General features: G+C 33.9%; 1 protein-coding gene across 2 annotated transcripts in view; it reads right to left on the bottom strand.

Moving 5' to 3' along the window:
• Positions 1-14,077, bottom strand: part of BTBD8 (BTB domain containing 8) — a gene marked incomplete at its 5' end in the record, with an annotated part of 89,830 nt that overhangs the window by 5,236 nt on the left and 70,517 nt on the right. For both annotated transcript variants that reach the window (XM_079696426.1, XM_079696425.1), the window contains 7 exons: positions 567-706; positions 1,173-1,260; positions 1,529-2,237; positions 7,301-7,362; positions 9,807-9,936; positions 10,870-11,007; positions 11,664-11,846. In XM_079696426.1, the coding sequence (XP_079552552.1) occupies positions 567-706; positions 1,173-1,260; positions 1,529-2,237; positions 7,301-7,362; positions 9,807-9,936; positions 10,870-11,007; positions 11,664-11,846 (1,450 nt within the window). The remainder of the gene's footprint in view (positions 1-566; positions 707-1,172; positions 1,261-1,528; positions 2,238-7,300; positions 7,363-9,806; positions 9,937-10,869; positions 11,008-11,663; positions 11,847-14,077) is intronic.

Here is a 14,077-nt window from a genome sequence, read left to right as displayed (position 1 = left end):
TGGTTTTAGTATTTTACAAACTGCTCTTACATATGTGAATGCTTAATGCATAAAGCAAATTAATTTTTAAAATCAGTTATTATATTAGCAAATTATGCAATCTGATCAGTATTCTTCTCTTTCTTAGAATATGGAAAAACAACAGGCATAGCACAGAGTCCAGAGGGAAAATTCTTCCTCCCTATGTATTACAGCTTTCTAGATTGTACCATTACTTTTTAAAGAGCTCTTTAGTGTTGGTTTTGCAGATGGAATTCTTATAATTATCAATGAAACTTTGAAGAAGCACAGGTATAATATACAGAAGGACCAGAAATGCAGATAACCTAGTGACTCCCTTAATTATTTTTTTCACAAAAGAAAATAAAAATTAAACTCACACCCAAAATACCAAAATACTTGTCTGAAAAGTGGAAGAATAAAATCTCATCTCTAAAATATGAAATGAATGTAAAATGAGTGAAACCACGTTATACTTTACTTATTTGCTGCTAAAGTTCCAGAATCAGAGTTCTGCTTATTCAATTTAAACAAGGAAGCAATACCTGAGAGTATTTCAACTTTACCTTGAGTTTTAGCAAGATTAACTGTGGCATTCTTTGTTCTCTGCTGAGCTGTAGCGCATCCATTGCCATTTCCTCTTTTCTTTAAAATTGCCTGTGGTACTGGATCACTGTATCCTTTGCTGGTGACCTTCTTTAGCACACTAAGGAAAATTATTTGCGTTCAGTATTACACTGAGATTCCAAAACCTAATTTTTTAAAAGACCCATACATGAAATATATTTTTCACAACACTGTAAAGCAACTATACTTCAATTAAAAAAAAAACAAAAAAAATGAAAAATACTTTTTCTCAAAGAAATAAAAAATATATCTCTTTTCTGAAAATAGAAAAAACCATAGGTTCTTAAGTGTTTAAGTTTATAAAACTGTATATCAACTATGGTAAAGCAATGCATAATAAGGTGCCACAAGTATAAATTATTCTTCTATCATTTTGTATCAATCATCATTTTGCATAATAAATAAGAAAAGTTTTAAAATATCATTATGTAAATATACTAAATTTTCTAACAAAGGAAAGATATTTTAACAATATTTAGCTAGAAGTTATTATATAATTAACTTCCAGAGAAAGCTAATGTCTAGGTAAAACAATGAATGCTTACCTGTTATTTATATTAGTTTCTTGTTTATGAATGCTTTTTTTATTGGAAGTTCCATTGGTAACTTTTGAAACAGGTCGAGATTTTACTGCTATAAATTAAGAAGAGTGAGCCATGAGATTGAGGAATAAATATGTAATAAGTATGTATAAATTCACTGGTCATACACTATATACAAAATTAAATGTTACGGTGAGAAAAACTGTTTTCTCTCAGTTTGCATGAATATATGTTACTAAAATCTTTTTGCATTTGAAACTAAATAAAAGTCCAAACATAGGTTCATTTTTTTCTAGGAACTTTAACTGTTCCTAAAAAGCTCCTCAAGAGCTATTAAAAATTAGAGTGTTAAAACCCACCTACAGTGGAAGTTTTGATACTTTCTACACTGTTTTTCACAGTCTGTCCTGGAGAGTCACAAAGGGAAAGTTTATGACCAGAAGGCTTCTCTTTTATTGACCCATTTTCTTTTGGTTCATCCAGACAGTCAGTGGAAGTCAGTAATTCCATACTTGAATTTGTAGATCTGCTGGAGGGCCCTGAAATCCCGAGGCATGGAGAATCTTTGCCTGTCACTTTCTTCGAAGGCTTTGCTTTGGCATGCACGTTTAAGTTCCCAGTGAGTACCTTGGGTCTGGCACCTGTAATTTGACCTTCCTGATTTCTCACTCTTTTTCCATTTACTGAATTTTTCTGTCCATTTGCTGCTGCTGTTGCTGATCTTTCCGCAACTTGTCTAGGTGACATGTTTCCTGACTTTGCATTATCACCGTTTTCTGTTTTGGGCTTTATTATAGGTTTGGGCTTTCCAGAAACATTTTTTCCCACAGTTTTTAATTCTTTTGTACTCTTGGATGCGGTTTTTGTACCATCCTTTTCCTTTAAATTATCATGCTTCAAAGTTTTATTTATAGAATTTCTATTAGTACTTGATGAATGTCCAGATGCTCCTAATCCATCAGATTTCATCTTTTGATTAGTAGAGGGATAACTCCAATACTCTTTCTTGTTACTTTCTCTCCAAGATTTGTTTTTTATAGCATCAGGGTCAGAAACTTGTCTCCTTTGCTACAAAGAAGAAAAAAATACTCTGTAACTTGACTGAAGTCTTGGACACATAATACTTTATGTTTCAATAGCTAGTTTTTCAAAGAGGAAAAAGCAGCAAAATTCAGATTATGATTTAGGGCCACTTAAAAGTTGAATGATCTGGGATCATTTGAATGTGTCTTTGATCACATTACCTTAATCAAATCTGAAATAAAACATACAAAATTAACAGGAAATTCTACTTTAAAAGGCATACTATTCAACTTTATGAAGTTATGGTAGAGATGAATACTTAATGGTGTCAGAACGCCTTGGGTGAATGATAGCAATATCCTACATTTTTCGAGGGCCCACTCCCAGGTTCTGTGCTAAAATGCTTTTCATGTATCATCTCACTTAATCCTCACAACAATTCTATGAGATAGCTCCTGTTGTTATCTCCATTTCTTCAACAAGAAACTGGGGATTAAAGCAGGTATGTAATTTACCCAAGGCCACATGCTGATAAGGGATTGAACTAGGACTTGAGCTCAGGATTTACTGCTTTAAGCAGGTAATAATCTGTATGTTAATGATTTTCACCAAAAAGTCTCTCTTCAATCCTATCCCAAATTCCAGAAATTTTATCACTAAATATTTAATCCTCTGGAGGCAAGGGCTGGGGGTGGGGGCGAGCCCCTGGGAAAGAACACATTACACCTGAAAAGTTTTCTTTTTTTCTTTTTTTGGCTGTGCAGTGTGGCACGTGAGATCTTATTCCCTGACCAGGGATTGACCCCATGCCCCCTACATACATGCCCCCTACACGGAGTCTTAACCACTGGACCACCAGGGAAGTCCCTGAAAAGTTTAGTTTTTGAGAAAAAAAAAAACAAAACCACAACATAGTAATACACTATTGGTTATCTGGAGAAAGGAAAAGGGGTCCTAAAAACAGGTGAAATAGATAAAAAGGGGAAAGTAGAAGGGCACTAAAGACAATGCACCTACTTTATCATTTTTCTTAGAACAACGTTGTATGGAAGGGAATAACAAAATTTTAAAAACTGGTAGGAATTACAGAATAAAATTTTAAGAATATATTGCCATTTGTTATGTAAATACTCCCTCCCTTTTGGAAGCTGTATGAGACTGTAGAGGTATGAGGCAGAGCCTGTGTTGTCTTCATCTTTGTATCCCTTAGCACCATGCCCATCACATACAGGGTACTCAAGAACATGTGATGATGGCTATCAAACCTGAGCACATATTGATATACAGTTCAAGGTCTAGTTATTTCTAAATATGAAAGCTTCTAATTACATTTAAAATTTGTCTAAGATAAAAATAACATAAATATGTGTGTCTATATTCACACATACATATGTATATACATAAATAATAAATAATAACCTAGTTAAGTTTAGCAAAAAGCAAGGTATAATAATAAAGGAATCATTAGATTCTTGTTCTAGCTTTGCTTTTAACTGAAGAATAGAATATAGGATATTTTTTTTTTTTTTTTTTTTGCGGTACGCAGGCCTCTCACTGTTGTGGCCTCTCCCGTTGCGGAGCACAGGCTCTGGATGCGCAGGCTCAGCGGCCATGGCTCACGGGCCCAGCCGCTCCGCGGCATATGGGATCCTCCCAGACCGGGGCACGAACCCGTATCCCCTGCATCAGCAGGCGGACTCTCAACCACTGCGCCACCAGGGAGGCCCGAATATAGGATATTTAAGAAATCATTACTAATATCTCTGGGCCTCAGATTATTCATGTCTAGGGGTGGAGACTGATCCCATTCAGTGCTGTGTACTAGGATTCTCTGTAATGCTTATGAAGTTCAAATAGGCTAGGTCCAAATAGGCTAGATCAAATCTTAGCTCAAAAAAATAACATTTCTTGGGCTTCCCTGGTGGCGCAGTGGTTGAGAGTCCGCCTGCCGATGCAGGGGATACGGGTTTGTGCCCTGGTCCGGGAAGATCCCACATGCCACAGAGCAGCTGGGCCCGTGAGCCATGGCCGCTGAGCCTGCACGTCCGGAGCCTGTGCTCCGCAACGGGAGAGGCCACAACAGTGAGAGGCCCACATACTGCAAAAAAAAAAAAAAAAAAAAAATTTCTCTATTTTTAATACCTAAAACCAGGAAGACTCTGATGTTAGACCTCTTTCCACCCTTAAAACTAATCCTTCTTAATTCACTCTATCCTTGAATCTATCTACTTTAAAGCATCATGCTACGGGTGAGATCTATGTAGTATATGGGGTGCTCTACCCCTCTAGAAATTTCACATTAACATAGTATACCATGGTGAGGATTCAACGTATATGCATTTTTAGGCAATCTATGACTTACAACTAAAAAGTTTATGTATGTTTCTTATATACAACTGACCAGTTGGGAACGGTCACCACATGCTATTGACAAAGATAAAGAAAAAAGAGTAACACTCTAAAGCCCTCCTCTTGGGACTTCCCTGGTGGCACAGTGGTTAAGAATCTGCCTGCTAATGTAGGGGACACGGGTTTGATCCCTGGTCCGGTAAGATCCCACATGGCGTGGAGCAACTAAGCCCGTGCACCACAGCTACTGAGCCTGTGCTCTAGAGCCCATAAGCCACAACTACTGAAGCCCGTGAGCCCTAGAGCCCACTAGCCACAGCTACTGAGTCCATGTGTTGCAACTACTGAAGCGTGTGCACCTAGAGCCCATGCTCTGCAACAAGAGAAGCCAACGCAATGAGAAGCCCGCACACCACAACAAACAGTAGCCCCTGCTCACCGCAACTAGAGAAAGCCTGTGCGCAGCAACAAAGATCCAACTCAGACAAAAATAAAAAATAAAATAAAAAAATAAAGCGTTCCTCTTAGACACACTTTCAGGTCTAGTACTATTCCTTTTTGTTGGTATTATTTTGTTTTACTTTTTATTATAGAAAAATTTAAACATAATCAAAGAAGACAGAACAGTATCATGAATCTCCACATACCTACTACCCAGTTTTAACAACTAACACCTCTTGGCCAATTCTGTTTCATATATAACTACCACCATTTTATTTTGAAGCAAATCGCAGACATTGTATAATTTTAATCTTAAGCATTTTGGTACCAGCACTGTTCTTAAACGTTTCTATTTTATCTCATCAACTTTCTCCCACCTCCAAAAGATCTCATCTCATTTTGGAAGACACACTTATTCATACCACACTTATTGAGGACTTACTACATACTAGACAATTGCACATAAATTATCTCACTTAATTTTCACAATAATCCCGGCTAGGTTTTATTACTCCATTCTACAGATAAGCAAACTAATACTCACAGATGCCAAAGATAATAAAGTCAAGATCTGAAATCTTATGATTTTATGTCCAGCACCAATTTCAGTACAATGCTGCCTTTCTGAGGAAAACATATTAGCCTGTTTCCTTCCCATTGTGGTTAACAGTATAAACCCTTGGACAACCTGAAAGTCAGGAACTGAGGAAGGGAAATGAGATTTTGTTCTGTTTTGCTGTAAGGCAAGCAAGGAGGAAAAGCCTGGTTGATAGCAGTTAGTAGATAGAACAGGGGAAAGAAAGGCAGGTAGGCTAAATCCTGTTGGCCTTAAAACACACACACACATACACACACAAAAACACATAGAGTGAAAGGGAACATAGTACATAGAAAAAATGTTCTAAGGTGCCATTTCCTAACATATGTTCTGTGGAACTGTACAACATGCTTAAAAGGGGTCAAGAGGGAGTCTAGTGGTATTCCATGGTTATAAAATTTGAGGAAATCTTGGGGAAAACAAAATTCAAAAGTGTTCTTTACTGTAGTGTTTCTCAGAGCTTTTAGGTGCTGGTGTGCATTGTTAGTGTCTAAGAGGAGCTATGGTGTGTAGCAATTCTCAACCTTAGTTGATGCTAGATGTTCTTAGGTATAACATATGATGGAGCTAGTATATTATGGAACACACTTAGAGAAATAGTCCTAGGAGGTTTACTAGCAAAAAGCTCCAGCATCTCACAGTTTCTCACCCAAGACATTTAGAGCTTGACCTCTGCCTCAAGCCATCAGAGCTCTTGGTTGTGGCTTGAAGTTGTGTGAGTTCCTATCTACTGGCTGATAAGGAAGATTCCCAATTCCACTCTTGCAAGGGCAATATATTCTTTGCATTCCAAACTGGAACTCTCAGTGTATGTCTCCATATCATTGTAATGAGTGTCTAGGTTAGTGTAATTTTATGCTTCAAATATATTATTAAGTGACCATTTGTAAGTTAGCTAGATTGGAAGTCTAACCATCATTAATAACATTTTAGGGGAAGAAAAATGTATTTGTTATAATGAATATACCAACTAACGTGTGTGTTGTGTGTGTGTGTATGCACGCTAAAAAACAAATAACATAAAATTTACCATCTTAACCATTTTTAAGTGGGCAGTACAGTCAGGTTGACTATATGCGCCTTGTTGTGCAACAGGTATCTAGAACGTCTCATCTTGCAAAACTGAAACTCTATCCCCATTGAACAATTATTCCCCTTTTCCTTATCTCCCCAGCCCCTGGCAGCCACCACTCTATTTAGTTTTTAAGAGTTTGACTATTTTTAGTTAACTCATATAAGTACACCAAGTAACTTTTAAAGTGAACACAACTGTACTCTTGGTATTAACTGCCTTTTTCACACCAAAAATATATTATGTGGATTAAAATCTTAGTATAGAGAAAACTGGGACAACTAAAATCTTCTTTAGTAAAAAGTAGGTTAATTAGAAAAACAGACATGGAACTAGATCTGGAATTCTAGACAATTTCTGATCTGGAATAGTTCCAACATGCTAGTTGCCAAAAAGGTTTTCAAGGAAATAAAAATGGTAGACAATATTTCACTTCCCATACCAGCTGGATATAAAAAGTGCATATTATTTAAAAATTTAAAAAATGTTCACCTGATTAAAAATGAGACTCAAAATTATTTCCATCCAGAAACAGCTTTAGTTAATGAAAGAATAGATTTTAAAAAATTATTCTGAAATATAAAATGATAAAATTTAAATTACATGGTATCTTGTTTCATCTGGGCCTGTAAAATTGTAAAAGTTTACCTGAGAGCTGCTGAATATAGGCTTTTTGCCAAGTCTTCGGTCATCACCTTTGTCAAATGCAGCTGTAGGAAAAAAAAAGCAATTTAATTTTACAGGAAGCACTATTATTACCATAGAAGTAGAGGGAAAATAGTATATTAGCAGAAAAAGGTTACATTTTGATGGAAATAACTTTTAAAAAGTTGAAACCAATCTAGTACACATAAATAATTCCCTATTTTAGCATTTTTCTTAAAGAACTTCATTTTGAATCTTATTTTCTTGTCCCTATGGATTTTATGCTATTAAAATTAATAAATGAGAAATGTACAGTCTCACAGAGAAGATTTATACATTTTCAAAAACCTAGAATTTTCTCAAGCTTGAAATTTTAGAGATAACTTCTTTTTAGCTAGTTTTCCAAGTTTCAAAAAATTACAGATTTTTTGAAATGAAATATTGAGATATTTTGAGATGTAATATTTTATAAACTATTCAATGTGAGAAAATTTCTATCCTAAAAAATATTAAAATACTCTGTTAAAAATTTTCTGATTTTGCAGGTATGTCCTGAGGAAGGAGTAAAGAGAAAAAAGATAAGGTTTTGTTGAAAATAAAACAAGAGACAATCCTTAAACCTATATCATTCTTTTTAGAATTACATAAAAAATTCATTCTATAGATTAGGTTTATATGGGAATTATTGGGGAACTCAGTTTATGTTCTTCAAATAAGAATTTAAATAACGTCAGGGAAATATATAGGAATAATGGTATGAGAGCCATAAATATAGTTTAGCTAATGTATTTGTTCCCTTTGAAGGTTATGTAGCTTTAAAATATATTTTGAAGAAATACATACATATATTTTCCAAAATTTATTTTATTTTTATTAAAACAGCTGATGAAAAATACATCAAATTATCTGTAACCCTACCATGCACCTTCTACTATTTCTATTCTATAGGAACTATGTTATAAGACAAAGCAGGATCCTAGAAATAGCATTACAAGGATTGGTTTGTGGTTAGCAAATGACTGCACAAAAACATACAGGTGGAAATTAATACAAGATTTCTCCCAAAGATCAGTAACTCAAACTAGAACGTAAGAAATGTTATAACAAAGACAACCTAGAATTACTCCTTTATCTGGGATTTCCCAATGCAATAATTATGCATGTCAGGACTCATTATAATTCAACATATTTAAGATTTTAAAAATTATTTTTACACTGATAGAATGTAATAGATTGAAAAGTTCTTTTTGACAATTAGTTGGATTACCAATAATATTTTGTTTTAGATATGTGTATATATATGTATGTATTTACATGTATTTTAAATTAGCACTTTGAAGAATTAAGATACAGAACATTGTTCGGGACCCAACTTAACTATGAAATCCTCTAAAAATGAAGAAAAGCAAAGTTTACTCCCAATCAGAAGAGAGCTGAATGACACCTACTCATGGAATGCTGATCTTAGTTTTTTACACTGTATAGTACAGATGAACTGTCATCTAAAAATCAGTACAGAAATAGTCACAAGGAAAAAAAATCCAATTTCTAAAGACCTTCTCATGACTTTTGTTTCATGGATTTTGTTGTTTTATTATTTTGTTGGAATTTCTTTGAAAAGTGCTCTTGAGATCACATCTGGCTACACCATCGTGTTATGCTCTTAATGCAAGACAGAGCAAATCATATTTTGATTAAATCATTAAAGAATTTAACATATCCATGTACTATCAAGAATATATTATATCACATATGGTCTCCATGTTTTATAGGACAGAAATATTTGCTTCATAAAATACAGTCTCTTAATTTAAAATGTTTTTAAAAGTATACTTACTGAATCTGTCCATATTTTTCCTAAGGTACCTGCTTTAACCCAAAAATAGTCATGAAGCCATTTTTAGTTCCACACCCTCAATTTTTTATTTTAACATTTTTGAAACAAACACACATTCTGAGCAGTATAAATCTTTTGTTTAATGCTAATACTTCAAATGGTACCTATTAAATGTCAAAGAGCACTGTGCGGCTCCTGAGGGACACTCCGCAATAGCACACATCGTTATCACTGAACCAATCGATCATGGAATAAAGCCACCTAATCTAGGCAAAACCACAAGAAAGGGTATCTTATGCAAACGATGGGAAAGCTTTATGGAAAAATATATTTTAAAAGGGAGAGAAAGTATGTTTGGTAATCTGTTCTATATGGGTTACATTTTCCTATACTTCTAAATCTCTCTAAAAGAATGCTTTTAAGCAAATTTGGCTAGAATATAAAGTTGCTAAGATAAAGTAGAATTATATATGTATATATAAGGAAATGAGTTTCATTTTCTAAGGACAGAAAAAAAGCATGATTAAAACTGCCTGAACATACCAGCACCAGTTTCAATTAGCAAGCTATTATTGAACAGAAGCAAACAAACGTTAATCCTATCACTTATTAGAATCCCTTTAAAATATCTGTCACAAATATAAAAATAAAAAAATCTCAAGGCTAATATACCTGCTTGGATTTTCTGTTGATCATCTGCGCTCATCAGCTTCCAGCTTTCTGTGTGACGAACAGCATAGAAAGACTGAACCAGGAAGATCCACAGCTTATCACGCAGAGCCTGGATCTTGCACGTAAAACCCTGTGTTCAAGCAACAAATCAGCAGCTGGTCAGAGCCACATTGTCATAGCAACCAGACATTATTCCCTTCCGAATCTACTTACTCCTAAGCTAGATCAATGATGTCATCACTTAGATTTTTAAGATCGCCGGGTACAAGTTATTTATGAAGCCTTGCTCTTTAAGAACAGAATTTTATAGTGAACATGAACCTTATCCTTTCAGCATTATCCTTTTAACCAAACACTGTTTTAAACCACCAATGGCCTTTATGTAAATACCTTCCACAGTCTTTTCAAATCAGCTATGACATTAGAAGGTCAAATACTCTATGCAGTAATAATAAATATGATGAAATTTTTTGTCATTCTTGTTGAACAAATAAAAAATGTCAATAATTTGCAATTAGCTGATTAATTACCATTGATTAATTGTATTTAAAAATAAGATTTTAATTTTGCTTTTTCTCAGTCAATCCAATTTTAAATGATTTTTTTCTTAAGACAAAAATTAAGAATATATTATAAAATTAAAAGACACTGATGATTAAAACTGTAAAACATTCTTTAAAATTCTTTAAGTTTTATACTAGGAAATTTAACTGTAGTGACTGGACGAATCTAAACTATATGCTAGTACCAATAATATTTAGAATTAGCCAACCAGTAGACTTCAGCAACTTCTAAATTTAATTTATAATAAGTCTATTTGGAGGTAAATCAAATTTTTAAAATTTTGTATTATGAAAAATTCCAAATATACACAGAAGTAGAGACTGTAACCAACCCCCAGGTATCAAACACTTAGTTTCAATGAACCATGCAACATTTAAAACGTGTATATATTTAAAAATCTTAAAACAGTTTAAATATTCTATCATTTGTGTATATATTTAAAAATCTTAAAACAGTTTAAATATTCTATCATTTTAATGAATTTTATTACATCAAATACCATTTCCTTTGTACTGTCAGAGTTCAGTAACGTGTCCAGAGCCGTAAGAAGAGAGCAACTATTCTCAGTGGTAATGTTTTCTTCAATTGCTTTTAAAATTTTGTCCAGCAGATCAGATGTGCTACTCATTGCTTGTGACTATAAAACACAGAAATTGATATTTAATAGGAATATATGTAAATGTGTAAGAAATGTGAAAGTCTGGCGTAACAGCAGACCATTCATCATAATTGGCTATATGAAGTCAATCAGAAGTCTTATTTCCTCTGTTAATAATAATAATTATTATCATTCTAATAATAAATATTATTCTAATCCCTTTCCTCTGTTAAAAATATCGGCACATACACACAGTTCTTAAGAGCCAAAATAGTCCTAAAACAGAGCCTAGAAATAAGTTATAAAAGTTCTTTATTAAGTAACTAAATTTAGAGAAAATGGGTCCCAGTAAGACAGAGAATTCTGCATGAACCATAATTGTATTACTGACCAAAACAATGTCTTTATGACTTCAATTTCTAAAATATGGCTTATGCCGATTGAGGGCTGGAGTTGCCAGAGTTACACTGTGCCTTGCCAGGGCACTCAACCTGTCCCCTCCTCCCTTCATTATTTTATGAGCCAAAAATCCTGTCCATCACTGCCCTAAATGCTATGCAAACATGCCATCTGCTATGGAATTTATTTAAGTCATACTAATTTAATCAAAGGCAACCTGAATTTGAAAACTTACATAATTATAATCAGAACACAAAGATGGGACTAAATATAGGGTATAATTTTAGATGCAGTACCTGTAAGAGGAGAGCAAAATTTTCGCTTTGAATGATCTTGGAGAAGTTTTCTATAATAAATGCAATACATTCTTCTTGGAGCTGAGATGCCATCGTCAGTGCTGCTTCTGTCCACTTCACTCTGGGTAAACTGATGATTAGCCTGTCACTTTCCATCAGAAGAAAAGCAGCATTCTTATCATTCTTATAATTTTGAAAATATTGGGGAAAAAAGTTAGATTACTGCTCATAAAAATAACTTTCCAAGCAAATTAAATACTTTTGTTTTCTTGTGACACTGCCTGCAAAAACCAAAATTCCAGGTAGCTAATATCTTTGTCATTAGCTTTACATATTTATTACTTCATTCAAAATTATCCAGAAGGGCAAACTTTGAGCTGGAAGCAAATCACCTTTAAAAGACAGCTAAAACAAACATGAGAGCAAAGTTATAACTACAAAGAAAAGCTTGACTTCCCTGAGATTTTTCACTACTGAATTAATTCTTGTGCTTATAGATATCATTCATAACTGCATGGCTACACTGACATAGCCTTAATTCTTTTCTGACTATAAAATACATGTTATTACAAATTTAGAAAGGCTAAAAATTACTTATAAACCCCAGTGACTTTTTCTTCCTTTCTAATTAGGTAAGACTCTTCTTTTTATATTATATTATTTATTTAATAACAATTCATTTTTATACCATAGGAAAAAATGTTCATGAATACTGATCTCTATAAAAAATGAAATGACAATTCACAAATACCATGTGCTCTAAGGAAAAGGAAAAAATGGCAACTTAAAATTACTATATTTTATTCATGTTTGATTTCTAATTCTTAAAACGATCCTTAGGAAATAATGATTTATTGAATAAATAGTTATCTGATCGATTGTAGTAGATTGAAAAAAATGGCCACAAATTCTGTGTAGCTCAATTCATCAAGAGGTGGACTCTATTTCCTCATCCCTTGAATCTAAACTGGCCTGTTCACTTGCTTGCACAAGCAGTGGTATTGTGCAAGTTTCAGAGCGTAGGCCTCAAGTAGCCTTGCAGCCTCTATCTTTACCCTCTTGGTTCTGGGACCATGAAGCCATGAAGAAGCCTGGTAAGAAAGACCACAGGGAGTGGGAGGCCCAGCCTCCAACTTAGCCCCCAGCTGAAAGCAGCTGCAGGACTGAGCTCAGGCAAGATAAGCAGAAAAATCACCCAGTCAATCCACAGAGAATAAATTTTAGTTTAAAGCAACTTAGTTTTGGGGTGGTTTGTTACACAGCAATAAATAACTAGTAAATCTGGAAATGACAGTGCTTGAAATCCTCAAGCAGAGTCTTCCCTGATCTCTATACCTACTTCAGATTCCTTTTACACATGCCATCAGAGAACCTGTCCCTTCTTTTTAGAGCACTTACTTCATTTGTAATTATTCAATCATGAAATAACTACTTGATTAATACCCATCTCTCTCACTAGGCTGTATGTTTACTGCATGTGAAACTATGTTTGTTTTGGCTCACCGTTGTAACCACAGGTCCTAGTACAGAACTGAGTCACAGTAGACACAAACATCTGTTGATCTCTGAGCATCAACAGAGACTGAGAGTTTGTAAGTGAATTCGTAAGCTAAATTAAGTTTAATCCTTGAACATCAAAACTTTAAAAATTTTACCCATTTACCAAGAATTCTTCTGAAATGTATTCTATACTTCCCTTGCTTTGAGTAAAAAAATCATACTTTGCTATAATTTGAGTCTTTAAAAAGTTTTTTTTACATTTTTACTATAATTTACCATTATCCTTTCCTCCTCTGGTAACTTCCTGAGTAACTGTGCAGTTACTAAGAGTTTTAGGCAATAAGCCCAATTTGCTCTACTATAGGCATTGTTCTGATATTAGAGACAAATGTAGAGTATTCAAATAAACTTGGCAGGTATCTACAAAGTGCTTACTATATACATAATGTTATGTGCTCTGACAGCAATATCTTTTTCTTTTTTGGGGATTATTAACTTTATTTAAGCTCAGGAAGAAAATCATAAAAGCAATAACTCAGTAGAATTGCCAATCAACCTGTCTCTCCTCAAACAGCAAATGGCCAGCTTACAAGCAATATCTTTTTAAAAATACAGATGTATAGTTGTCATAATTTAGCTTGAAATCTATTGGAAAACTAAAACATGGACATAAATGATAACAGATGGTATGTGATCTTATTCCATACTGATCTGAATATATGATAACATTAAATGTTAAGAGTAGCTTAAGGTTCAAAGAAGGAAGAAAATGTAATATACTTCTAGACCAAACATATAAAATTTTATTTTATTTTTTTAACATCTTTACTGGAGTATAATTGCTTTACAATGGTGTGTTAGTTTCTGCTGTATAACAAAGTGAATCAGCTATACGTATACATATATTCCCATAT

Source organism: Hyperoodon ampullatus, assembly GCF_949752795.1.
Source record: "Hyperoodon ampullatus genome assembly, chromosome: 2".
NCBI lineage: Eukaryota > Metazoa > Chordata > Mammalia > Artiodactyla > Ziphiidae > Hyperoodon > Hyperoodon ampullatus.
This window is presented reverse-complemented; position numbering and strand designations above follow the sequence as displayed.